General features: G+C 47.3%; 1 protein-coding gene across 7 annotated transcripts in view; it reads left to right on the top strand.

Annotated features, from left to right (window-relative positions):
- MED27 (mediator complex subunit 27) overlaps positions 1-27,721 on the top strand; it is a 201,438-nt gene that overhangs the window by 124,581 nt on the left and 49,136 nt on the right. For all 7 annotated transcript variants that reach the window (XM_060608296.3, XM_060608295.3, XM_081790967.1 and 4 more), the window contains one exon: positions 9,013-9,106. In XM_060608296.3, coding sequence (XP_060464279.1) covers positions 9,013-9,106 — 94 coding nt within the window. The remainder of the gene's footprint in view (positions 1-9,012; positions 9,107-27,721) is intronic.

Genomic DNA, 27,721 nt, shown 5'->3' with positions numbered 1-27,721 from the left:
CCCGGCACCCACAGAGGGCCCGATTCCGCTGGGTGGTGTGTGCCCTGCATTCTAGATCATACACGCCTGTGAACTCACGACCCCGCCAGGAAGGAGGAAGGCGGGCAGGGTCACCTGTGTGTTTCTGTGTGCGATGGGCCGGTGCATTTGTTTCAACTTCAGGAAATGGAAGATAGCGTCGGCCTGCTCGCCCAGCTGGTTCTCCTAAATTTGTTCAGGTAGCGTCCTCATGGAGTTCAAAACTCCTAAGCTGCTAAGGAGAGAACGGGGGAAGGCTCCCTTCCTCTTCGCTGGCCTGGCCACAGTCTCGTTCTCAGGAAGCAGCTCTTCCTAATCTCCACGGCCCTTTCTGCTTAGGCGTTGAGTCTCCACAAAGAGATTTTGGAGCGGTGAGTGTCTCTCCTTGGAAGAGGGTAATAGCGCCCTTATCGCAGGGAGGGACGGCGAAGGAGTGTGGCGGAAGATGGTGTAGACATCTAAGCAAATGCTCTTGTTCCCATCTGTGGTACATCCGGGCTTGCCTTTCCACGTACAGTTTAGAGAATACTTTTGGGGCGCCTGCGTGGCTCAGTCGGTTAAGCGTCTGACTTCGGCTCAGGTCATGATCTCGTGGTCTGTGAGTTCGAGCCCCGCGTCGGGCTCTGTGCTGACGGCTCGGAGCCTGGAGCCTGCTTCCGGTTCTGTGTCTCCCCCTCTCTCGGACCCTCCCCCGTTCATGCTCTGTCTGTCTCAAAAATAAATAAACATTAAAAAAAAAATTTCAGAGAATACGTTCAATTTTCTCGAGAGGATAACCAGAAGTCTTTCACACACGCGATGCAGATATCTTACAAATCTGAGAAGCTGGCCCGTCTTGTGCCTTCAGCATCTATTCAGATTGACTGTTGAGTCTCAGGCAGCCTCGCTCTCGTGGAGTAATTAAACAAACCCCCTTCTGTTCCACCCGCTGGCAGTCCTCTCGGACTTATCATTCTAGACAGGTGTGGAGGAAAATCTGGAACCGTTTTCAGATTGTGCACATGGTTCTCTTTGTGATAGCTACTGGGCATTACCCTCTCCCCCGAAAAGGTGGTTTATTAATATATGCATGCCTCACTTTCAGATTTTGTATGGGTGGAGAAAATGAACAGCATGTCGTACACACTGTGTGGGGTAGATGCTATTTAAATCTGGTTCGAGCTGCTAAACATCTCACTAACACGGGATCGCTGGCTGGAGTCCAGGTTGGTGGGGTTGTGTTTTTTGTTTTTTGGGTTTTTTTCTTTTTTCTTTTGAAGAGGGGTCAGACTTTAGAGAACCAAGCCATCTGTCCAGCAAATTATTTTAAGGCTTTTAATAACAAATAGTTCGCGATACATTTTCACGTGTGGAGTAGAAAATTAAGGTCTTGCGAAACTGATATCTTTAGAAATGTCTTCCACATTCTGTTTTGCTAATCATTTTGGTATTGTAATCCCAGTTTGGTAGCGCACATCTTTGTACTAATGTTTTTGCAGAATTAATTAGTTCATTAAAAGCAACATTTTAAAACGGGCATGTCAGTAAGGCAGTACATTCGTTTAGAAGGCTTTTGCTTCTAAGAGGCGTCAAGTTACCAAAACAGATGCAGGGGTTTTGTAGCTGCATATGAAGCCGGGAGACTTTGAAGAATCTCTGCTCCTTTCTTTGAGGTTTGTTTGTGGAGCACTCCCGTTGCTGTTGTTAGACACCTTTGGTGGCTACTGTAATGAAGTCCCCAGCACCTCCAGTCTTCATCTGCAGAGACCTCTGCATTTTGGGTGTTTCGTAACTGCCGAGTCTGGGTCTCCATGGCTTACTTTTAAGGTCCTGCCTGCTCATTCCGCAAATACTTAGGGAGCGTCTCGAGGGTACCAGGCAGCGTGGCGAGGTGCTGGGATTCAGCATGGAATAAAGCGGCCGTACCACCCCTCAGAGAATCCTTTTGGGGAGCTAGACATTAAGCAGATAATCACTAGAAAAGGTACTCGATTACCAGCGGGACGAGAGCGACAAAGAGAGTTCAAAGAGCTGTAAGAAGTTAGGTGGGGTTCACGGACCCATAGGGGCTGAAGGACGGTCAGGGAAGGCTCCCTGAGAAGGCGTCAAAAAAGACTTGACACGTGAGCTGGACCGACCTGGACGTGGGGACAGAAGCAGTTGTGAGAAGACCCTTCTGGGCAGAGAAGGCGGCGTGCAAGGTAGTGCAAGCCTGCTCAGGGTTGTGGAAGGAGGAGGCCAGCCGAGGCTGGCGCGGTAGCAGCAGCCGGAACGCCGGCCTGCTTGGCCCCCTTACGACTTGAGACTTCAGTTCGCCACCTAGCCGTGCCTTAAGCAGCGATGCAGGAAGCGGGGACCTCTTTCTTGGTACAAGCAAGGAGCTTCTGGGTGATGTGGCTTTGGAGGGCAGAAATGGTCACTCACTTCTAGATGACCTCTCAGGTCATAGAAGTAGGTCCTTGACTCTGTTGGAAAGACTAAGCGACAGTGAGAGGCAGTAGTTCAAACGCAAGCAAACAGACGAAGCTAACCTTGCCCTCTCATCACGGCTGCCGGAGAACTGTAGATGGTCGTGTGTAAAATGTGCAGACCGTGTGTTTTCGTTTTCGGAGCCTTCCTGGAGGGTTCTGTGACCCAGGAAGATCACGAGACATGGAGAGAAGAAATTGGAGAGCCTGATCGTCTTTTCTGTGTTTGTAGAAAGCCTTTCGGTTTTGGAGGCAGTATTTGTGTGTGATGCCACGAGGCCGCAGAGGGGTGGTGGACCAGCGGTCCGGGGCTCCCTGGGGAGGGGCGGTACGGGGCATTTGTGCAGACCACCTCTCGGAGATGCTGCTCATCCCTAGACTGACGCGGCCTCCGATGAGAGGCCCTCTGGGTGCCCGGTGTTCTAGAATTCTCTGATGAAGGACACTGAAAGGAGCGGGCCAAGCTACTTGAAGACAGAAAGAACGAGGCTTATGGGGCTTCAGAAGTTAACGTTAGAAGTCTGAGAATGGCGTGATCATTTCTGATGCTGCAGAGATGTTGAAGTGGTTGGGCGTGAAGCTTGGTCCCAAAGAAGCCTTTGGAAACTTTGGGAAGAATGGCTTGGATCGCACTGGGAAGAACGGGATCGGAAACCGTCGAGAGTCTGACTGGAACTGGAGGGCAGAGCAGGGAGACCGGATTCTCTAATTGCTGAAAAGTTAACTTTCTGCCTGAAAATACTGAAGTTCTGAATCACACCTTGATGTGAACCTGTGATTTCTAGGCGTCCGTGTTTCTAGCCCGATTCTTGGACTGTAAGCCAGCTCATCGGCCGAGTGCTTTGGGAGGAGAGCTTCAGGCAGCTCTGCATTTCGAAAGGCCTCTGTCGTGTAAACAGGAACAGCAATCTTTCCAAGTTATTACCCCGTTAACAGGTTGACAGATATGTGCAAATTGTGACTCACTGCTCAATTTGGCACTCAATTAATGTCTTTCCGCGCCGCGTCTGCTCAACTGCAAACTAGTCCCCACTGCTGCGTTACTGCTTGTTTGCCTATATTCCGAAGGTAGAAATTAAAGGAACTTGATCCTGCCACAGAACGGAGTGGAGCATATGGTGGACGTGTAGGAGGAGAGCACGCTGTTCCTACCTGTCCTCAGCCCTGCACTCAAAGGGGGGCACGACGTGTCGCCGAGCTCTGCGCAGACGCTGACGGGCTCACGGCAGCGCGACGAGGACCACCCCCCCCCCCATGCCGACCCCCACCCACGGCGGGAGGAAAGCGACATTTTGTCTCTAGCTTTTTAATTTGACGTTCCTAGCTTTCCTTATTTCTGTCAAGTCACTAGCGGCGGATTTGCGTCTTAAAGGTTGGGTGTATCTGAAAATGAAATGTTTTGATTTTTGCTTCTAGGATTTAGACATTGTTTTCCTCAGTTAAAAACGCAGCTGACTTTCTCTCTCTTTTTGGCAAACACATAATGTCACCTGTGAAAAGAAAATTTGCATCTCCTTTATGTTAGGCGTGCGAGTGAAAAACAGTCTCCTTGAGGTTCGTTTTTGACTCCTACTAAAATCTTTGGGTTGAGTTTGCTGAGCTTTATCTGAGATCACTGCTTGGGGAGGACACCAAAAATGCTGCCCCACACCTCACTACCTTCCTGAGTTGACAGGTCTCCCGCATAAGGGAATCCAGAAATGGCAGGGGACATTTGTCGTCTGCCTGTGTAGAACTCTGGCCCTCACTAAAAGCAAGCACAGCCAGGTAGTTGGCGTGGGATCCTGGAAATCCACACGCTGAACTTGATTTCTGGCATCATCACGTGACCTACTCGTCCCCTATTTCTCTAGCCTAAAGAGACAAGTCTTCCAGAAAGCATCTTGAAACCTTCAAGGTGAAAGGTACAAGGGAGAGCAAATTATGATGTTACCTTTGTACTGATGTCTCATATACTCATTTGCATTCTTCTGTCCAGAGCTATGATGGTTATTGATTGAGGATTGGTTCCAAAGACACTGCCCACCCCCCTCTCCATTAGCATATACTTAGCAGTGACCTCCCATCACACAGGACAGTGGATTTTTGCTTCCTGCTGAGTCTGAAATAATTGGGTTTAGACTACGCACACAGATTTCGAGAAGTATGTAAATGCAGAAATGTTTCCAGTGTCTTGGTGTAGACTTTTGACATGAAGTTTGCCAGGTGTCTTCTGCCGTTTCAACATCAGGCATCAGGCAGTGATGAAACATGAGTTAGCTTCCTCCTTTCTTCCTCTTTTTACCTATTTGTGGCTTAGAGCCAAGGTTGTATCATGAAGCTGTTAATCTAGAGGGGGGCTGTGGGAGATGATGTGCAGTGTCTTGGTCTGTTCCTTACCATCCAGGAAAGGTTGTTTCCTCGCCCATTTTAAATCGACGGAATACGGGGGGAAGGCCCATGGCTAGCTGCGTCGGTAGAACATGCAACTCTTGATCCTTTGGGGTCGTGAGTTCGAGCCCCACATTGGGTGTAGAGATTACTTTAAAAAAATAAAATCTTAAAAAAAAAAAAAAAAGGAACAGAATGGGGTCTCACTTTTAAGAAATACCTCTTGTTGTCTCTGAGCCAGTTCACTTTTTAAGGCCTTGCCCTCATCTTCTGGTCCTTTCCGGAGGTGGGAGAGGGCTGTTGGGTACTGAGTTCCTAGACGTCTGCACCCTCTCTTCTCGCACTTCTCTGGTCCAGTCTGCTTACTATCCTTGTTGTTTACCACTGGGCCCCCTTGGTTTTTTCTCCCTTCTTCAGCTCCAAGTCTGAAACTGTGCAGGGTATTCTCTAAGGAAACCTGATAGGTTCATCAGTACCGTTACTCCCCAACTTTCATAACTGATACATTGGTGTTCACTTTTTTTTTTTTAAGTTTATTTATTTGTTTTGAGAGCAAGAGCAGCGCAAGTTGGGGAGGGGCAGAGAGAGAGAGAGAATCCTAAGCAGTCTGTGCACCGTCAGCGCAGAGCCTCATGCGGGACCTGAACCCACAACCCATGAGATCTCGATCTGAGCCGAAGTCGGACGCTTAACTGACTGAGCCACCCAGGCGCCCCCATTGGTGTTCCCTTTTTAACAAATGGCTTAATGTCGTCTATCTTTCATGAGCCCCCGGTTTTGAACTAAAATCTTTCCACGTTGTGAGTGGAGAGTTAATCTCCCTCTTCCCCCAAGAGAATGTAGCTTTTATATGTCCCTGATCTAATGGACGTGTAATTTAATTTGTCATATCCAATGGATATGAAATCCAATGCAGAATCCTTAATAGATAGTTTTGCATCTCAGCTATTGTATTATACATCCCCTTTGTATCCAGTGTGATTGGTGGTGAGCACAAACATTGGTATGATTTTATCCTCAAAGGATGTAAGCCAGACCCAGCTCTGCTGATACTGTGGGTTGGCACGGAGGGGAGAGTTCCACCGGAGGGGAGAGTCCACTGGAGGGGAGAGTTCGTCCTGCTAAGAGAAGCGTTTTGCAGAGCAGGCCCGTGATGTACCAATAAGAGTATTTGTAATTTTCGAGTCCTTAATATGTGCCAGGTACCATGCTAAGTACTTGATGTCAGTGATTATGAAACTCAACGATTATTAAACCGTAAGAGGGTTAAGTTCCATTTGGGCTAGGAGAGGAGAAGACTCTTGCAGAGGAATGTCTCCAGGAAAAATGGAACTGACAGATTGCCTGATATGTCTGACTGTAGTGAGAGAAGTTTTAGAGTCAGAGAGTTCCGGGATAAAATTGCAGTAGACATAGAAAACTAACCAAGTGAAAATTAAAGCAAAACAGAAAGTCGTACAAGTAAATAAATGTACTCACGAGCCACGTGTGGCTCAGCTACTTAAAATATATAAAGAGATTTTAGAATGTACATGCAAAATACTGATTTAAGCAAAAATTACGATGTGAACTTGAATTAATTAGAACCAACCAGGAAAACAGGAACTCGGGTATTTAAAACAGAGAGAATTTGATACAGGGAATTAGTTATTCAGGCGATTGAAGTGAGAAGGCAAACGGGACGGCGAGGCTGCTAGAGACGAACAGTGACAGGAGACTGCTGCCGCTTCTGGACTAGAAGGCAGAAGGAGGGGCTTCCGTGTTGGAGCCCAGCGGCCAGCGTGGTGACAGAGCTAAATTCTGATCTCCTAGGGAAGAAAGTCACGAGGTCACACGTTAAAACGAAAACGCATCCTAGCCACAGCAATCAGACAACATAAGTAAAAGGCATCCAGATTGGCAAGGAAGAAAAAACTTCCACTATTTGCAGATGACATGATACTGTATATAGAAATCCCAAAAGACCACCAAAAAACTGCCAGAGCTGATAAATTAGTAAAGTCTCAAGTTACAAAATCAGCATACAGAAATCTGTTGAACTTCAGTACACCAATAACAGAGCAGCAGAAAGAGAAATTAAGGATTCTGTCCCATTCACAATTGCACCAGAAAGAGTAAGATACCCAGGAGTGAAGATAACCAAAAAGGTGAAAGCTTGGACTCTGAAAACTACAAGCCAATGATGAAAGAAATTGAGGAGGACACAAAGAAATGGAAAGACATTCCGTGCTCATGGATTGGAAGGACAGATATTGTTAGAATGTCAGTACCACCCCAAACGGTCCACATTTAATCAATCCCCTATCAAAATACCGACAGCGTTTTTCACAGAAGTAGAACAAACAATCCTAAACTGTGTCTGGAAACACAAAAGACCCCAGAGAGCCAAAGCAGTCTTGAAAACGAAAAGCAAAGCTGGACGCATCACAATTGCAGACTTCAAGTCATATTACGGAGCAGTAGTCATCAAAACAGTATGGTGCTGGTACAAAACTAGGCATGCAGACCGGTGGGACAGCATAGGAATCCAGAAATGAACCTGTAACTATATAAGCAGTCTTCGACAAAGCAGGAAAAAATATCCAGTAGGAAAGAGTCTCTTCCACAAATGGTGTTGGGAAAACTGGACAGCCACATTCAAGAGAATGAAACTGGACCATTCTCTCTCGCCATACCCAAAAATAAATTCAAAATGGATTAAAGACCTAAATGTGAGACCTGAAACCATAAACGTCCTTGAAGAAAGCAGTCAGTAACTTCTCTGACATTGGCCGTAACAACTTTTTTCTAGATAGGCCTCCTGAAGCAAAGGAAAGCAAAAGTAAACTATTGGGACTACATCAAAATAAAGAGCTTCTGCACAGTGAAAAAAAAAAAAAAAAATCAACAAAGCTGAAAGGCAGAATGGGAGAAGATATTTGCAAGTGACATATCTGATAAAGGGTTAGTATCCAAAATCTACAAAGAACTTACAAAACTCAACACTTCAAAAAGGAATAATCCAATTTAAAAATGGGCAGAAGGCATAAATAGACATTTTTCCAAAGAAGACTTACAGGTGGCCAACAGACACATGAAAAAATGCTCAACATGACTTATCATCAGAGAAATGCAAATCGGTGCGGTATCCCCCTCACAACTGTCAGAATGGTTAAAATCAACAAGACGAGAAACAAGTTTGGCGAGGATGTGGAGAAAGGGGCACCGTCTTGCACCGTTGATGGAAATGCAGACTGGTGGAGACACTGTGGAAAACGGTATGGAGGTGGCTCAAAAAATCAAATACGGAACTACCCGATGATCCAGCAACCGCACTACTGGGTATTTACCTAAAGAATTCAGTAATGCTAATTCAAAGGATACATGCCTCCCAATGTTTATAGCAGCAGTATTTACAGTAGCCCAATTATGGAAACAGCCTGAGCGTCTCTCAGTTGATGAATGGATTAAGAATAAGTTATATAAGTGGTGTATATACATACACAGTGGAATATTACCCAGCCACAAAAAGAATGAAATCTTGCCATTTGCAATGACATGGATGGGGCTGGAGAGTATTATGCTGAGTGAAATAAATCAGTCAGAGAAAGACAAATATTATATGATTTCACTCATGTGGAATTTAAGAAACAAAACGAATGAGCAAAGGGGGTTAAAAAAGAAAAAAAGAGTGAGAGGCAAACCAAGAAACAGACCCTTAACTCTGTAGCGAACAAACGGATAGTGACCAGTGGGGAGGCTGGGTGGGGGGATGGGTTAAACAGGTGACGGGGATTAGGGAGCGCACTTGTCGTGATGTCGTGATGCATGGAAGTGTCGAATCGGTATATTGTACACCCGAAACGAACATTACGCCGCACGTTAACTAACTAGAATTTAAATAAAAACTTAAAAAAAAATGAAATGAAAAAGCCAGAACCGGCATTAAAAATGTGTCATGTGGAAATACAGAGGTAAATGCCAGAAGAATTCGCTGAGAACTGGTTGGCCCTGAAAGGCACAAGGAAGAACAAGGGAGTAGTACTTTTGGTAAAAAGAACTTGTAAATGCCATTTGCCTCCTTGACTCTGTTGCACTGATTAGCAAATGGAAGAGAGAAGTCTTTAGTACCTCGTAGATGTGCGTTTCTTTGACTGAGTTTCCAGTTCATACGTGTGCATTTCTTTTTCCCACGTAGGTATGTTGATGATGTGATCAGCCGCATCGACAGGATGTTTCCTGAAATGTCCATCCACTTATCCAGGCCCAATGGAACATCAGCAATGCTTCTGGTAAGTTCTACCGGACCTACCTGTAGGGCCACGCAGAAGAAGACTGGCCTCAAGGTTGGGTCTCTGGTTCTGTGTCGTAGGATCTAGAAAATGAGGTTAAATCCCAGTTTGATGGTGAGTGGCATATCTCTGTTCACTGGCATTCTGTAGTTTAGAAATTTTGCACATTGAAACTTTGCTTTTGAATGAAGTTGCAGAGCCCATCTAAGTATTAACCAGAGAGGAAACATCCTGAAGGACCATGTCACCTGTGAGTCAGTCCGTGATGTTTTGGTGAATCTGTTTCATGTTGTCCAAAGACCAGAGAAATGCCCAGCTATTGGAGCCTGCTCGGGAAAACACCACCTTCAAACAGAACCAGGTTCTGTGGAAAATCACTTCTAAAATCCATTATGTATTTGAAAAATGTGTTCTGAGACCTTACCGCTGATGGTTTCTAATTTGGGCGTTTCTGATTTCGAGTCGCTCTGAGCACGTATGCCTCATAACTGCACCACCGATGTTTGTGTCCTCTTGAATTCGCCAAAGACCCGTGTGCTCGGGAAATAGACCAGAACACAAATGCTGAGTTGTGTTTAATTAGAAAGACAGAGACCTCAGTGATGTGGAGCTCTCCTAATCGTCTGTGTGATGACGGGTGCTGGAAGAACCCTTCTCTGAACACAGGTTTTGAGGAGCCACCACATTTTACAGAAAGCAGAATTGGGGCACCTGGGTGGCTCAGTCGGCTGAGCGTCCGACTCTTGATTTCGGCTCAGGTCACGATCCCACAGTCAGGAGATCGAGCCCGCTGTCCAGCTCTGTGCTGAGCGAGGAGTCTGCTCGAGATCCTCTCTCTCTGCCCCTCCTCTGCTCATTCTCTCTCCCTCTCTCTGTTTCTCTAAAGTAAATAAATCAACATTAAAAAAAAAAGTAGAATTAATTGAATCAGAGTGATGGTGTTTTGTGGGCATCAGGGAGATGGGATTCAGGATGGAGTGTTTTTCGTGTCTTGTCAGTTGCTGCTGCTCTGGGGCCTCGTGTGAACTCCCCATACGTTAGCATTTCTGACTTTTGCAGATTTTTATAAAGAGCCAGTCACCCAGGATGAGCCACTGTTCACTCTAGCCATTCACCTGAGAACAGGCTTACTGTGTGTGCGTGTGTGTGTGTGCGTGTGTGTGTGTGTGTGTGTGTGCGCGCGTGTGTTTTTTTCTCTTAAGAGATGTGGGCTTATGAAATAAATGCGTGTTGTTTCGTTTGTGAGAAAAAATTAGTGAACTTCACCAGGGTATCGTACTATAAAATTCTTTCAGTTAAAAAATACAGTGATTGAGGTGATAACGGTTTTCTTTTACTAGAGAAAGAAAGCAGTTTGTATCTGTCTACAAAACCTGTAATATCTTCTGCCTCAGTTAAACGTACAAATTGTCTAAATTTTAAGATCCTCTCCACCCAGCAGCTAAAGCATAAATCCTGCTTTCAGCATACTTGACAGGGACCACGGAGTTAATGAAGATAAAAATGAGAATGTCCCCAGTGAAATAGGTTTGTTCAAATTATCTCTGGGCCATTGAGCTTTCATTTCGTGATGGAGGCAGGGATTTGGCATCGAGGGGGATGGACAGAGAGAACAGGATCACAGGTAAACAAGTCTGGGATATTAGAGTTACTTCCACCCGAGAAAGCGGCTTTTATTTCCAATGACCCGTCAGCCCCATCTGCTTTCCCATGGGGCTGCCGTTTTAACAGGCCGATGAGAGAGTTACGGGCTCGGTGCAGGGGAAGAACCCCGTTTTACACCTGGTTTTATGTGCACATTTTTATCCCCAGGCGTGGCTCATTCGGAGTACGATGCGCATCCAGCCAGCTCGCTGTTACCTTCCCGAGGTGACGCAGGAATTCACAGAAGGCGGTGCGTCTTGATAGGAAGGGCAGTGAGGGATGTGATTCGGAATCCCATTGCTGGGTGGCAAGTCACACTTTTAACGTAATTGTCTTACTTGGTTTTTACTTTTACAAGATGGCGTTTTATTAGATTGCAGGCCTCCAGGCCATTTGCTGCTGCTGCACGGACGCCCTCTCTGAGACGAAGGGGGTTCCCACCTGGCACAGGAGCGAGACCGGCGGCTCCTCCAGTGCCCTTGCCGTTCAGCCGCTCCTGTGTCTTCCGCAGAGAACGCGTGGGACCTGCAGCGTGGGCAGGAGGGCCAGGCGAGAGTTGAAAGCGTGGTTTTCCTGGAGATTCGTCTGGAATGGGGTGTGTGCATCTGATGTACAGCTTGTGCTGGAAAGCTTTGGGAGGTGAGCAAGGCTGACAGGGCAAGATGCTCTCGGCCGGTGAACAGGACGCACACGAGCTGTCTCTGGTGACCTCTCCTCTTCCCTTCCTCGGCCAAGGCCCGAAGTGCCCCGGTGCCTTTGTATAAAATGACATGTCCTCCTGAGTCGGCCAGACTTCCTTGAGTGCAGTCGACAGAAACCCGGTCTGATTCCCTCAGGCAAGAAAAGGGTTCGCTTTTGTTTTTGTTTGCTTTCTAATGATGCCGGATGCTCCCACACGCGAAGGTAGAGCTGATCTGCCAGGAGGGACAGACACCAGGGCGTCCCGGGGGTGTCCAGAGCAGGATGATGGTCCTCTGAGACCCTCTGGCCCAGATGCTTCAGTGTCCCCAGCCTTCCATCCCATGCCTGTGCTCCTGCACCCTGGGCGAGCACTCCGGCCAGGCTTCCCTTTGGTCGCTCCCGCTCCCGTGATGACCCCAGGGAACTGTGCGGGCCGGAGGCGATGATTCCCCAGGGAGAGAGAGGCAGGGCCGGGAAGGTCAGTGTCCACTTGGTTTTCTTGTCACAAGTGAGAAAGCCGGGGACAGGAGGTTCTCCTGGGCCCCACAGCCAGGACGCCACTCCCAAGTCTCCGGGTGCCTTTCTCCTCCCGTCGCTTATAGCTCCTGATGGTGGCAGGTAAGGCTTGGGTCGCCAGGCGTGAGCTGATCATTTCTTCTGAAGGGTTTTTTCTGTAATTTGATACATACAAACGAATGTGTGTAACGTGTATGCCAGTTCTAAAGCGTAGGGATAAGCCCAAGCGCTCCCCAGTCGGTTTGAGAAGCAGAGCCTAACCAGTGTGTGCCCCTCCCCAGTCCCTGCCTCTCCATCCAGAGTCACCACTATCCTGGTAATCCTCCTCTTCTCTTCCTTTTTAAATGCAGTTTACCATGTGGGCATGCATTCCTAGGTAATGCACAAATTAGTTTGGTTAAAGCATTCTGAACTTTATAAAAATAGTGTCATACTGTGTATTCCTTTCCTGTGTGTGTGTGTGTGTGTGTGTGTGTGTGTGTGTGTGTGTGTGTGTGTGGTTTCTGAGACGTATCCATGTTGGTGGTTGGATCTGGTAGTTTGACCATCTTCATTGCTAGGTAGCAGTCCCTTCTGTCACTATGTACGCTGTATTCTTTCTCTCTGTGTGTGTTTGGGTTGTTTCCAGTGGTGCTTTCTAAACAATAGTCGCCTGAGCATCATAAATGTGGATGTTGGACCCAAGGCCTGGAGCCAGTGCTGGCCTCTGTCTGGAGGAGGAAGGGGAGCACTGAGAACAGTAGAGCAGACCGCTCTCTCCTCAGGGCCACTCGAGTCCTAAGACGCAGCGGCACGGTGCCCACACTGGCGTACAAGGGGGGTCCAGAAACAGCTCCAGTTAAATGGCCTCTCTTCCGTGATTGCCTGTCGTGCCGATCTTGTTGTTACAGATCTCTTCCGGTTTGGGTGTGTGAGTACAGGGGGGGCGCGGTGGCGATGTTTTTGTGCACACACACAGGAAAACGGCATAAAGTCATTGACCTCCAGGGGATTCTGTGAACAAAAGGCAGGTGTGGTGATCCCGTTTGGGTTTTCCCCTTCACCAAGCATTCGCTGCTAAAAGGCAGCCAAGTGCCTTAGATGTACAGAGATCTGTAATGGGGAGCCACGGTCTATCATCAAGTTTTCTTCACAGTCTAGAAGGGGAAAAGAGAAACCGGAGAGTATAGGATTGGCACTTTTTAAGGTGATTGGGGTCAATTTGGCACATCAGAAGTGAAACCAGCCTTTCTGTGTTGGCTGGAAGCATCGGGGCTCTAGAGCCCATCAGAAACGTCAGGAGCGATCGCCTTCCGCCTGGGCACTGTGTTCGACGTACCCAGTCACACGTGTGGACCCCCAGGTAGTGCGTGCATATCAGGTGGGGCTGGAGGAGGGAAGGCAGGACAGGTGGGGTGCTCGGGGAGTGTTTGCTGAATAGATGCGTGAGTGACCAATAAAAGCATCTTTCTTTTCTGTATGTATCAGTTTGCTTGCATTGGCTGCAGGGGGGGACCTTCTACTCAAGGGAGAAGCAGTGAGCATTGGTACTAGTTTGACTCCAATTACTGTCTTAACTTCTGGCGTCTTCGTGAGCCTTAGGTAATTGACTGTATCCTGTAAATGCCAAGTCCTAGCTGATGGGAAACATAAACTCTCAGCCTCTTACATAATCTTTAAATATGCTGTGGCTGGCTCTCTGCTCTGTTGGGGGGTGGAGGGGGCCGTTTTGGTGTTGTGTAAGTTCATAACTCATGATATAATAAATCCTGTTTCCGTTCTTTGAAGGGATGAGCTCAGCCATCCAAAAATAAATCTAGCTATGTTGATATTTAGTTTCAGTTAATCTACCACCTAACATCCCATTATTAATTTTCTTCAAACAGTCAAAATATTGTAAGAGCTTAACTGAGTCAGAGACTAGAACAAGCAGCTGGCTTCTTTTGGCATTTAAAATATTAATCTACAATTTTTGACTGATCCGCTAGGTATACAAACGTAGAAAAGAAGAAAAAGATGAAACCTCAACCATGATATTTGAAATATACCTTGATTAATTTGTGAGTAACTCTTTATTTACAGTGTATGATTTACAAGGGATGAGACTCATTTATCAATCTTTCTAAATACACGTTAACTAACCTTTAATTTTTTAACATACTCATGCCTTGCATTTGAACGACACATCTTTTTACTTAGTTACTTACGTTTTTATTTAAAAAAATTTTTTTTAATGTTTATTTATTTTTGAGAGAGAGAGAGAGAAGAGAGAGAGAGAGAGAGCGCGCGCGCATGAGTGGGGGAGGAGCAGAGAGAGAGGGAGACACAGAATCCGAAGCAGGCTCCAGGCTCCGAGCTGTCAGCACAGAGCCCAAGACGGGGCTCGAACTCACGGACTGTGAGATCATGACCCGAGCCGAGTCGGACGCTTAACCGACTGAGCCACCCAGGTGCCCCTGAACAACACATCTTTTTTAAACCATTCAGGCACATTATATCATTTTGCTCTAGCAGAAGCTCTTGCGGTAGGGAAGACTGTTGAACAGCTGAACTGCTTACCTCCCCTGGGCTTCGACGTCTCCACTGGGTTCAGTAGTCCTCAGACTTTTGTCAGCCCAGGAATCACCAGTGTAGTTTGGGAGAAGTGCACATCCCTGGCAGACAGCGCAGAAATTCTGATTCTGCAGCTCCAGGATAGAGCCCAAGAACCTCATTTCACAGGTGCCCCACCCAAGCCTCAGGTAATCTGTGCGGCACTGTTTTGAGAAACAGTATTAAACCCGTGGAGCCCTTGGAGTTCCAGTGAAGGCGGGCTGTTCGGTAAGTCCCAGCTTTGGCATCACACTGTTTTATGAGCTAGGTTGCTAAAGCATCCATTCACTTATTCAGTAAATACTCAGAGCACCAGGAGAGAAAGACATGGTTGGGGGTGCTGTTCGGCACCGACCCAAGTCCCCGCGCTCATGGAGCCTGTGTTGAGAACGGAAAATGGATGGGACACCAGCCAGTTGTTGTGTAATACGATGGCAGATGGCGATCAGGCTGAGGGGGAAAGAAGCGGAACAGGGCTGGAGAGAAACAGAGGTGCCATAGGGGTGGGGCTGGGGGTCAGGAAGCCCTCTGTGAGTAGCCACCTGCAGGAAGTGGGGTGACGTGCTGAGCTGGGTCCGGGAGAGGCGGCACAGGTACCAGAGACCCTAGCTGGATGACAGTGGGTGTGTTCAGATAAAACCAAGGAGGCTAGGGTGCCCGGAGGGCTGGGCGCCAGCAGAGGAGGTGAGACCACAGGAGCGGTAGACCAGACTCACAGACTGTGTGGAGGACTGGGATCTTTTAAATTTTATTTTAACGTTAGGTGTGCAAAACTGAATTGATCACAATCCTTGATTCATGGCACACTGTCATCATTGATCCAGGCGTGGCCCCTTCGTATCTCTTTAATGTGTGAACCTACCACCCAGCCCCAGAGCTAGAATTTATCTGCAATCTGTACACCCTGTGAGTATCTCCTCCCGTCCCCTGCCCTGTAAGGAACTCTTGTCTCTCCCCTGTTTATTATTCTCTTCCCTGGCCTTTTATGAGGGAAGCTTTAACATGTACTGTGTATTCTTAGTGTACTCTTTAATGTGGCCTGTTGTACTTAATTATTTTTAAAAGATATCATATGTTGTCTGCAGGGACTTAATTTTTTTTTTTTTTTTTACTTAATTTGATTCAAATTGTTGGTTTAGCTATAGCTTATTCATTTTGCTAATATGAAATATTCCATTATATGAAAGCATACTAATTTAGTTAACCATTTTTCGATCAGTGGTCACTGATGCGCTTCTGGTTTTTGTGTTTGTACCATGAACAGTCTGCTCTGCAATTCTTGTTCGTGTTCCTTGGGACCCACGGGCCCAAGCTTTTCCCGGAGCTACTCCTAGGAGCTGAATGCTCAGGTTAGGGCAGTGGTCTCAGCCAGAGTGACTTTTGCCTCCCAAGGGACATCTGGCACAGTCTAGAAACATTTTTAACGGTCACAAGTTCAGGGGACGGGTGTGACTGGCATCCTGTGGGTAGAGCCCTGACCGATGCTAGACGTCTTCCAGCGAACAGGACAGCCCCCCACCTCAAAGGGGGGCCGTCCAGCCAAAAATGAAAAGTGTCAGAGCGGAGAAAGCCCGGTGTAGGGCGTGCGGACGTGTGACTGCCCATGGAAACGCCAAAGCGTTTTCCTGAATGGCTGTGCTAATTGACATCCCTCCAGGAATTCCGAAGGAGCAACACAGATTTTTTCCAGACGTGCGAAGACTTAGATAATGACCTTGGTTGACCTTGGAGATGTCTGAAGACCATCTGGAGCTAAAGTCTGTGATGCGACAACGGTCGGTTTAGGGAACTCTACCCGTGTTTTCACATTTTTGTCACAGCATAGAATATTACTGGAATTCTTTGTTAAATGCTTGTGTTTTTTTTTTTTTTTAATGCCATTTTATAAGACTTATAAGAAAAATCTGTTTTTATAGTTCTTCATTTTGGATACATCAAAATTGCTTTACCAAACCTGGTTCCAAAAGACATTTGTCTCCAAAAATCAGATCCATTCTCTGTGGCAGCTGGTCTCAAATTATGGTTTAGCAACAAGGGTCCTAGAGACCCTTTCAGGAGGTCTGCAACGTCCAAACTGTTTTTATGGCAATGCTGACACATTGCTCACCTGTTTTACTTGTTTATTCACACATTCACGGTGGAGTTTTCCAGAACCTCTGCAACATAAGATGATGTCGTCATGCTGAGACCAATTGATTGGCTCCGATAGTCTTTATTTTTTATGGATATAATTTTTTAACGTTTATTTATTTATTTACTTATTTTGAGAGGGAGCAAGAGATAGAGAGTGAGCAGGGGAGGGGCAGAGAGAGGGGGAGACAGAGAATCCCAAGCAGGCTCCAGGCTCCGAGCTGTCAGCACAGAGCCCGACGCGGGGCTCAAACGCACGTGAGTTCGTGACCTGAGCCAAAATCAGGAGTCAGACTTGTCAGTTTAACTTGGCTGAGCCACCCACGTGTCCCGGCTCTGGTAGTCTTTAATCATTTGTTTTATTGTTAATATGGTAAACATTGGTAACTGTGGCTCACAGAAACGGAAGTTCCATGGCGTCCTCAATAATTTTCAAGAGTGTAGAGAGAAGTCCCGAGACCAAAATGTTTGAGGGCCGGTACTTGAAGTACATTCAGTTATTAAGCATATTCAAAAACAGTATCTCAAACTAAATCTCAGAAAGGTGGTTCCAGAAATATTTGTTGCAATGGCAGTGACATGAATGGAAGTCTATTAGCGATAGAAAACTCTGAGGTTTAAAAAAAAAAAAAAAAGGCAAAAAGCACAAGGCAAAGGCGTGCAGGGCATTCTACAGGACAGTGAGTTGTGTTTCTTCAACAAAGTCAGTGACGGGGACCAACAGGGAGGATGGAGCGCTTAAAGGCTTTAGAGCAAAATGTGGAATGTGGACCCTGTTTGGATCCCGATTCGAACAGACCAGCGGCAAAACATTTTTTGAAGCAATCCCAATGATCTGAAGATGGTCTAAATTCCAAATGATACCAAGGAATGCGGGGTGATTTTGTTAGGTATGATGACGAGCGCGTGGTCCGGAAACAAAAGGTGTGGTTTTCCAAGGTGGATGCTGATGGATTTAGAGCTGACATGGCGTGATATACGAGGTATGCTTTAAAATACGGCAACAGAGAAAGAGGAGGGATAGATACAGCAGGTGTGGCAAAATCTTGATGGTTTTTTAATCTGGGCGGCTACCAAGCAATCCCTGTTTGTGTCTGACCCTGCTCACAACCAGGAGGATCGTGGATGGCCTCGCACGGAAGAGGACATACCGTGTGGTTGCATTATATGAAGTTATAGAACAGGCCAAGACTAAGGCGGACAGAATCGGGATAGGATTTGCCCTGGGAGGGATGGGGCAGGCATTGACCGGGAAGGGCATGAAGGAACGTTCTGTGGTGGTACAGGTGCTCTGTATTTTGATAGAGATGTGGTTTACGGTGGCCGTTCACACTTTTCAAAATTCAGAGAGTGGTCCACAAAGGTGTACGCAATTTTATTACAGGCAGATTTTGCCTCAGAATTTTGATTTCATTATTTTTTTAATGTTTGTTATTCTGAGAGGGAGAACATGAGCCGGGGAAGGGCAGAGAGAGAATCCCAGCGCTGTCAGCGCAGAGCCCAGTGAGGGGCTCGAACCCACAAACCGTGAGATCATGACCTGAGCCAAAATCAAAAGTCAGACACTTAACTGACCGAGCCACCCGGGTGCCCCTCAGAAAAATTTCTTTTAAATAAATATTAAACTCTCCTTAAGGATATGCTTGCCTGAGTGTTTAGGGTTGAAGTTACCAACGACTGCAACTTTCAGATGCATCAAGAAAATAAGATGGGGGGCACCTGGGTGGCTCAGTTAAGTGTCCAACTTCAGCTCAGGTCATGATCTCACGGTCTGTGAGTTCGAGCCCCACGTCGGGCTCTGTGCCGACAGCTCAGAGCCTGGAGCCTGCCTCGGATTCTGTGTCTCCCTCTCTCTCTGACCCTCCCCCGTTCATGCTCTGTCTCTGTCTCTGTCTCAAAGGTGAATAAACGTTAAAAAAAATTTTTTTTAATAAAAAAAAAGAAAAGAAGATGGTAAGTGGAGAGATAGATGGATGTGTGATACAGCAAGTAGAACAAAGTGGTAACAATCACAGAACCTAGCTCGTGGGAATATGGATGTTCACCCCACGGTTCTTTTGACTATTTAGATATTTGAAATTTTTTGTAATAAAATGTTCAATGAATAAACACCTCAACTGAAGACATGCCCCCAGGCCCCCCATCAAGGAAACAAACACCACAAAGCAGAAGAAAACTGTCTAACACGGTACTCCCCAAGCATTTGGGGAGACTTTTTTGAAAGTCCTTGAATCAGAAATTCAGAAATTAAGAACAGAAATGAAATGAAAAGGTTATGAAGAAGTGGAAAGGATTTATTATACTCTGGAAAACTTGGAAGATGATAAAACCGTCTCAGAAATTAAGACTAAATTTCAAGATATTCAAGGACAAAGATACTCCAATGAAATTTGCTAGAGAACATTGAGGAAAGGTGGGGAAACCGAGAGAATGAAACTAAGACAAAGAAGTAAGAAAGGGTCAGAGGGAAAGTGGTTGAAGCCAGACAGACGCAAAGAAACAACATGTATATAATTAGTCTGTGGAGAAGAGAAAATGAAAGAATGGAACAAATAGTCTTAATATGGAAGACTGTTAGAAAAATTTTAACTTAAAGAAGGGCTGAATGTACACATTGAAAGGGCTCTCTGGACACTTGGGAAATTGACCAGCAACAATCAAGTCTAAGAAACATTCTAGTAATGCTATCAGACTTCAAAGATAGAGAAAAAAAATCCTCAAGGCTTCCAAGCAAAAAACAAACAAACAAACAAAAAAATCCAATAACTTACAAGGCGAAAGAATTAGACTGGCATCAGATGTCTCCAAAACAATATATAAAGCAAGGCGGTCATGGAGCGGCATTTTCAAAGTGTGAATGAAGGATACATGTGTCTTTTAAGTAGTGAAGCCGGGAAGAACCATTTGAACATATGAGAATTCTGTACCTGCCAGCCTATCCTGTGGAATCTCCCGGAGGGTGAGCTTCATCCAACCAAGAGCTGAGCTGGGGAGCCTGAGCCGAAGGACCGACAGTGAGCATGTGATGTGTTCAGTTGTCGATGCAGGACTGTATTTGTGTGTGTGATAGATGAACATGAAAGGACCCCACTAAAAATTGACAAACGAGATGCTAAAATGCTATCTAAGAAAATGGGAGTCTAAAGGCATTAAAAGGGATAAGTACAAAGGTAAGAGAAGAAAAATACAAGCCTTCCTGAATACAGTGAGTCAATCAATAACTGAGTGAGCCAACAAAACATCGCTCAGAGAAAGAAGCGTTGAAAATATAGCACCCATGATAACCATTCAACCGTGTGACCAAGTTGAGTCCGTAGGTATCAGTCATAACAAGAAATGTGAATGAACTGAATGCAATCAGTAAAAGATTTTTTTTCGGTTGATATTAAAGTTCATATGGAAAAGAAACATGTAAGAAAGGGTAGGAAGACGCCAGAAAACCCAAAATAAAACAGAACAAAAAACTGGTCTGTTGGGCATTGAAACATACTCTAAAGCTTCTGTAACTGAAACTGTGTGGTATTTGGCTTATAGGTAGACAATCAGGCTAATAGAATAAAATGGGCTTGAAGTAGACTCAAGTACATATGAAGATTTAGCACATTTAGCATATGATAAAGGTGGCATCTCAAGTTGATAGGGCGTTGTTCATAAAAAGGGAAAAACTTGTAGGTGGCCAAAAACACCGTAATAAAGTCAGAAGGCAACTGATAGTCTGGGAGAAAATATTTGTGACATATATCACCGATACAGAGCTAATATCCTTAAGGGAATTTTTTATGTTTATGTTTATTTTTAAGTTTGTTTATTTTGAGAGAGAGCAGGCACGTGAGCAGGGGGAATGGCGGAGAGAGAGGGAGAGAATCCCAAGCAGGCTCCGTGCTATCAGCATGGAGCCCAGCCTGGGGCTTGAACTCCCAAACTTTAAGATCATCACCTGAGCCAAAATCAAGAGTCGGACACTTAGCCGACAGAGCCACCCAGGTGCCCTTCTAAGGTCATTTTTTAAATCTTAGAGGGAAAAAAGACCAAAAGTGGGATAGAAAATAAAGGGGAACAAAAGACAATTCATGCCCCCCCCCAAAAAAAAAAGATATAAAAATGGTACTTAAACATATGAAGAGATGTTCAACCTTAGCGGTAATTCGAGACATGCAAATCAAAACCACTCAGAGGCACCAAGTCTCACTTCCAGATCTGCAGGAGTTAGAAGGCGAAACAACACATTCTCACATTGGTGAGCCCGTAAGGAAACGCACACCATCGTACCCTGCTGGCGGGAGTGCAGAGTGGCGCAGCCCTTTCGGAGGGACTTCGGCAACGTCTCATAAAGCCGTGTGTACGTGCACCTTCTGACCCAGCGGCACTGCCCCGGGAATATACCCGCAACGCACACCTCCTACAGTGTGAGCGCACATGTCCGCAGACGCCTTAATTGCAGCCTGTTTGCAATTGCGGAACACTGGAAATAACCTGGGCAGAGCAGAGTGGCCGAGTAAACTGTTGATATGGCCACACAATGGAGCCACCCCATTTCTGTCTCCATCTTTGAGAAAGAACAAGAAAGACCTCTGTGGCTCCTACGACGCGGTTTCTAGGGCATGTTGTTAGGAGCAAAAAAGCAAAGTGCGGGAGTATTCTTAATCCGCTTCCTTGTTTGTAAGAAAGGAGCTTATAAAGTAACCGTCATCTGCTTGTCTCTAAGGGGAGACGCACAGGAAGGCTCAACCTGCAGCAAGACACCGGGGTGGGGGGTGCGTGGGGAGAGGTGACGTGCCTCTGGGTGTCACCTTTTGTACGGTCTTTGACTTTTAGAACTGTGTTACTGTTTCACATAATAAGCACTTATTGTAAGTCTGCATTAGTCTAGGATTCAAATTTATAAAAGAAACACTGTCCTTTCCGGGATAGAACTCCCTGGGTACAGAGGGGCTGTCCTGATACTGGAAATATTTCTTAAGTAGATTGCCTCACTTACTAGGCGCATTCTCTGTGCCAGGCCCAAGCTCCCTTCCTTCCATGCGCCACCTCACGCAGCCCTGGTCGGGACCCCGGGAGCTGGGCGGCTCGGCACACCGGAAGAGAAACCCAGATCTTAAGTGGCAGAGTGGAGGTGGGACCCTAGTCTGTCTGACTCAAGTGTCCGGACGTTCGTTCATCTTTGAGAAGTTACCTGCAGCTGCCCCAGACGCCATGACTGTGCGGTGCCTGCCTGCTCTGGGGACACTTACCCTTGCAGTCCCCAGCCCCCCCTTCCCCCTCCCCCCCCCCCCCCCCCCCCGCCGCCGCCAGAGATGAACTCGGGACTCAGCGCTCCAGGAACAGGAAACGACGTTGGGGCATGGGCGGGGGGTGGGGTGGTGGCCTTGGTAATTTTTCTGGACCCACTTGGTTTCTTAGGCGAAGTGTCTGTAGTGCTTCTGCTAAATATGCTTGGCTTTGGCTCTGAAAGCGTGGGATCTTAAGTTCGGTATAGACACCGTCTTCCGTTAAAACATACAGATGTCGTTTTGTGGGAGCTCCCTGTCCTGTTCCTGTTTCATCTGCTATAATTAATTAGCTGTTGCTTTAACTGCAGGGGTCCTAACCTTGGTCCGTGACGCCCTGGGAGGTGATGGCTAGGCTTCCGGAAATCTCTGCAGTTTTCGTGTGTAGCTGCACTTACTTCTGTACCCCTCCCTGAGTGAGAGAGGGGGACTGTGGCTTCCATTAGAAAGGGCTCCTGGGGCACCTGGGTGGCTCAGTTGGTTGAGCATCAACTTTGGCTCCCGCCATGCACTCGTGGTTCATGCGTTCGAGCCCTGCATCGGGCTCACTGATGTCGGCGCAAAGCCCGCTTCAGACCCTGTGTCTCCCACTCTCTCTTCCCCTCCCCTGCGGGTGCTCTCTCTCTCAAAAATAAATAAACATAAAAAAAAAAAAAGGAGGGAGGAAGGAAGGAAGGAAGGAAGGAAGGAAGGAAGGAAGGAAGGAAGGAAGGAAGGAAAGGGCGGGCGCCTGGTGCCTAAGGGAGGCTAAGACCCCAGGCTAAGTCTCAGACCCCAGCTGGAGCTCTGAGTCCTTTCTCTTTAGGCTGCCTGGTTACCAGCTTCTTCTCCTTACTCTCGTCTTGTATTCACTACATCTTAACGTTTGTACTCCATTTCCAGGTGAGTTTCCGGTAGCTTCCAGGTTCAAGTGCAGCCTTAGAGGTACCGTGTTCGTGATGTGGGCCATGTAAAGGAAGCGGATGGATTTGATACGTTCAGGCACGAGAGCAGAGCGGCTTAAAAAAAAATACTTGGGTGTTTAAATCCGGTTTTCCGTTTTCTGACGACTAAATCTTCAAAAACATTTTTTTGAGTTACGTGGTTTTTATTTTCTGACACAAGCATGTTTTTTAGGACTAATTTCAAGGAGCAGTTTATACTGTTTCCTCTCTCCCTCCCTTCCTTCCTTTCTTTCTCTCTCCTTGTTCGAAAATACCATTTACTAGATGTATGTTCCATCTCTAGTTTCTTTAGCTATTACTTCAACATAGTTGTTCCCAGAGGCAGGGGTGCGCTGACATCTGTCATTTGAATGGGTGTTTCGTTTGGTAGCTTCCCTAGGATTCCCTAAAAATACTTCGTCTAAATTAGCGAAAGCCCAGTGAGGCGCCCTAGAACCGCACCCCAAAACGCCACTATGCCAGGAGTCTGCCTTTTCTAGCGACTCCCTTTGAAGCCCCTGTAATTCAGATCGACGGCTTCCTTCCTTCGGCACATTTCAGTTGCGTTTGTCCCCCAAATGTCGGGAAGCATGTTCCGTCAGCTCTGACACGTACATCTCACGAGGCTGGCATTTACAGTGGTGACTTGAAATGTGGGAGAAGGCTACTCGTGAAGTCCTTTGGAGTTGGATTTTACCTTAAAAATATTTTGAATACACTCTCTGAACTCAATATCTGGTGCACACAGGTGGCACTTAGCTCTGCGGGGCAGGGTGAAGAGTGGGTTCCGGGAACGCACAGTGCCACAGCTTCCGTAACTGGTTTTTTTTTTATTGTCTCGTTCGGTTTTCTTCAGGGCTAAGTGTTGGGTCTGTGTTCAGGGTACCCGACTTCCAGACCCCTTGTCTTACACTCTGCCCTCAGTTTGACAGCTCTGTGTTCCGGTACTCGTCTTCATTCTCGTGACAAATGCTTACTGATCAAATCCCATGGGAACGATAACTCTAAACTGTCATCTCCAGCGGTGAGCCGTCCCCACACATGCAGAATTGCCACACGCATCCTTCCCGGCGTCTCCCCACAGCCCCTCCGCCCCCCCCCCCCCACTCTTGCCGGAACTCTTGCCACAGCCGTCCAGGTGTTCTCCCTGTCTCTGTGTTTCTGATGTTCTGCCTCCGCTCCATCTTCCACGTCTGAGCGATCGTTCCAGAGGGCAGGTCTCGCCACGCCCTGTTGGCTTCTCGTTGGCTTGCAGTGTACAAAGCCTGCCTCCGTAGGGAAGCTTGTGTGGTCTCTGTCACGCGGCCTCAGTTTACCTTGCCGGCTCTCCTCCTGCCTGTCTCCCCTCTGCCTGGGCACTCTCCCCGCCCTCCAGCGCTCACAGCGGAGGCACCGTTGGCATCTCGGATGCAGTGGCTCCTCCCGGTATGGTACCGGCCAGGGTAGCGCAGAAGTTTTAGTACCCCTCACCCCAAGCTGCGACATGCCCGTAGCTCTTCTCCGCTTACTGTGATAAGCGAAAATACCGCCTCTTTTCCAGAAGCTCCTTGGGAACCAGGCTCCAAATGCTTCACGTCCCTTTGCCTCGGTGCCTCGTGCTGTTCTTCCCTCTGCCTGTGGCGGTCTTGTCTCCCTCCTGCCCTTTCTGACAAACCTGCTGTGTCTTCTTTATGACCGGGACCTGATGTTACCTTTCCAGAAGCCCACCCTGACTTCAGGCGGAGATAGCTTCTTCGTTTGTGCTCCTACGCCCTGTTTAGGCCTGTCTTAAAGGACTGTGTGTGGATTGATCTTAAATGGGTCACTTTGCTTGAAAATGTATTTGCAGCACCTACGACATCATCCACGGTGTGCGCGAAGCCCTTCTGAAAACCCTAACGGGGAAGTGCTGCGATCTGGCCAATTACCTGTTAACGTCTCTGCGTCCACATCATTATGTGGCGTCACGTAGCCCTTAGCGCTAGACGTGGGGAACTTCACAAAGAGGTAGGGTTCCCTTGGGGCTTCATAATCACCGCAGGACAAAGAGGCGATGTAAATTATTATTGTTGGTCTTGTTATTAGAAGGACAACAATACTGATCAATAGGTTCTTTGAATCCTTTGCACCTCGTCTCAGAGTTTGTGTTTGACCAGATGGAGCCATTTCTCTCAGCTCCTGCTGCAATCAGTAACATGAAGCAGAAATGATGTTACTCTTCCCGAATCATGATCTTTGTTTTGAAGAGTTATTAACACAGGAGCCCAGGCAACTATTTCCTTTAGACAATCGGGTTGTCCTGTTTCAGATTTATACACAGCAATTGAATCTCATTAGCCCAGATATACACTGCATGGACCAAGCACGTAAATAATTGAAACCTTCCAGAGCTACATTAAATCTTCAGCTGACGTTAAAAGCAGTTTATCTTGGCCTTTTACTTTATTTCCTAATCCCAGTCCACACAGTTGATTTTTCCTCCAGTTCATCTTTTCCTTTTCTCTGTGCGTCAAGGTAAACCAGTTGCTGGATGCTAATGAAAGGGACACGATCCGTTTCGTTGGCATTTGGCTCGACAGGGGAGTACGAGTCTACGCTAATACGGCCCATGGTATTATTAATTATACAGATTACATGATGCTTATTTGAGTGAAAATGAGTTGAGCAGATTTTGCTGTACGTAGTTAACAGAGCCGTGGTCGTCCCCGTCACCATCGTCATCGTCGACCCAGCTCGTGAGCAAACTGCGGTGAGGATACAGGCTCTGGACAAGCTCGCTGGGGTCTGTGTCCTTGCTGGGCCACTGCCAGCTATGTGACGTGGAGTTGTCACCTGGACACTCTCCTGTCATTGCCCCTGTAAACCGGAGCTGCCCAGAGTGCCCGCCCGCAGGGCTGTTGTGACGCTGTCCCAGCAGCACGCTTGGGGCGCGGGTGGGGACGGCTGCAGTCGTGTCTGCTGCACTTTTGGTGAAGGTCACGGGGTCTTATAACCCCGTGTGACATGTTAAGTGTGACGTAACTACCATGAGGACTGTCGATCACCAACACTGTGAATAAGAAAATTCCTTTGTTTCTGTTCAAAAATCCTGTGTAACAATGTGGGGGCCTTTTGGAAACAGGAAATGAAAACACTTACCTTCTCCCTTTCCCCTCGTTCTTGCCTTCTACTTTTAGTGAAAATGCCACGGTGATGGTCTTTGTGTCTGCTTTTAAGGTGACTGCTTGCCGACCGTGCTTATTTTGTGGGGCGTCCGGGTCCCTGCAGCTCCTTCAGTCACAGAGCGCGGAGGTCTTGTGCAGCAGAACCACAGAGTGGGGGCTCGGTGGGTTTCACCTTTCATGAGAGCAGCTGCTGTTCCCTTAGGATCTCCCTCCCCCCCGTGCCCTGCTTTTGGGCTCTGAGTCTTTGCAGATTCCTCTTCCTCTTCCCAAAACATCCGTGTGTCCCGGGGCTCAGTCCTTGGATCGAGTCCCTCCTCTGTCTCCTCGCCCTGCCTGGATGCCGCCCTCCATCCGTGGCTGTAAATGCGTCCTCTTAGCGGATGACACCCACGTTTACACCCTTAGTCCGGGTCTCTCCCTGGGCTTCAGCCTCGGATCCCCGCACCTGCCTGTTGCCGTCTCCCCTTGATCTCCACACTTGCTCTTAAGCAGTGGCCTCTGTGTCACTCGGTGACCTCCCCATTCTTCTTGCTGCCCAACCCAGAAGTCTTAGAGTTGCCCCCTGCCTCTTCTTTCTCACCTGGGTTATTGCAACACCCAACTGGCCTGTCTGCCTCTCCCCTGGCACCTCTGTAATCTCTGCACACCGCAGCCGGAGGGCTACTTTAGAAGTGTCTCTCTTCTGCCCGGAAGACTGCTAGCTTCCCATTGTACTTAGACACCTCTTCGCCAGGATCTCTGAGGCCCACTATAAACCACCCCCTTCTCCCATGTTACCTGAGACCCCATCTCCTACCACTTGCCCCCGGCACATTCCAGTCCAGACACACTGGCCTTCTTACAGCTCCTAGAGTACATCAGGCCTGCCCCTGCCCCAGGGCCTTTGCACTGACTGTGCCCTCTGCCTCTGGCTCTCTTCACTTCCTGAAGGTTCCTAGGTCTTCCTTGGTCACACTGTTTTAAAATAGTACCCACTTCTGGCCACTCTGTCCCTGCCACTGCTTTATTTTTCTTCATAGCATCTTCACATGTGGCATGGTTGGTATTTGTTTTATTAGCCTATTGTTGATCTCCACCCACTGGAATACAAGCTGTGTGAAGGCAGAGACCTTGTTTTGGCCACCGCTAGATCCTCAGGGCCTAGAACAGTGCCTGGCACATGCCGAATGCCCGGCAAGCATTTATGAAACGCATGAATGTGCTGTTTTGGACCCACGGCGACCTTCTGAGATGGGTACTGTAACGGAAGGCAAAATAAGTTGCCAGAGGCACGTAGCAAACAAGTGGCAAAGCTGAGGTTTAACCTCTGTCACTTCGACTCCAAAGTGCTTGTTCTTTCTGATAACCTGCATGGCCTCTCATTTCTGGATGCTTCTGAACCACTGCCAACTCTCTAGAATGTTCCTGTGCTTTTGAAGCCATACCGTCTTGATTTTGTTCACAGTTGTCATCCAATACTTGAGTGCCTGGTTTCCACAGAGCTCGTGCCAGTCACAGAGGTAAAAGGAGGGTCAGTGCCTGGTCCCAGTCCTTCCACCCTTACCTTTGAGCAAATCCCCCACGACACTGTGAGTTCTTCCAGAAAAACAGAGCGTTACCAAATTCTTTCTTGTCCTTACTCGTATTTGCCAGACTTAGAGCTATGCCTAGCACAGAAGGGGTACCTGTTAATAGCTGTTGAAAGAATGACTGAAAACGAGCTGGGAGAGTTCGAGTTTTTTTGTTCTGTTTTGTTTTGTT

This window comes from Panthera onca, chromosome D4, assembly GCF_046562875.1.
Source record: "Panthera onca isolate mPanOnc1 chromosome D4, mPanOnc1 haplotype 2, whole genome shotgun sequence".
NCBI lineage: Eukaryota > Metazoa > Chordata > Mammalia > Carnivora > Felidae > Panthera > Panthera onca.
This window is presented reverse-complemented; position numbering and strand designations above follow the sequence as displayed.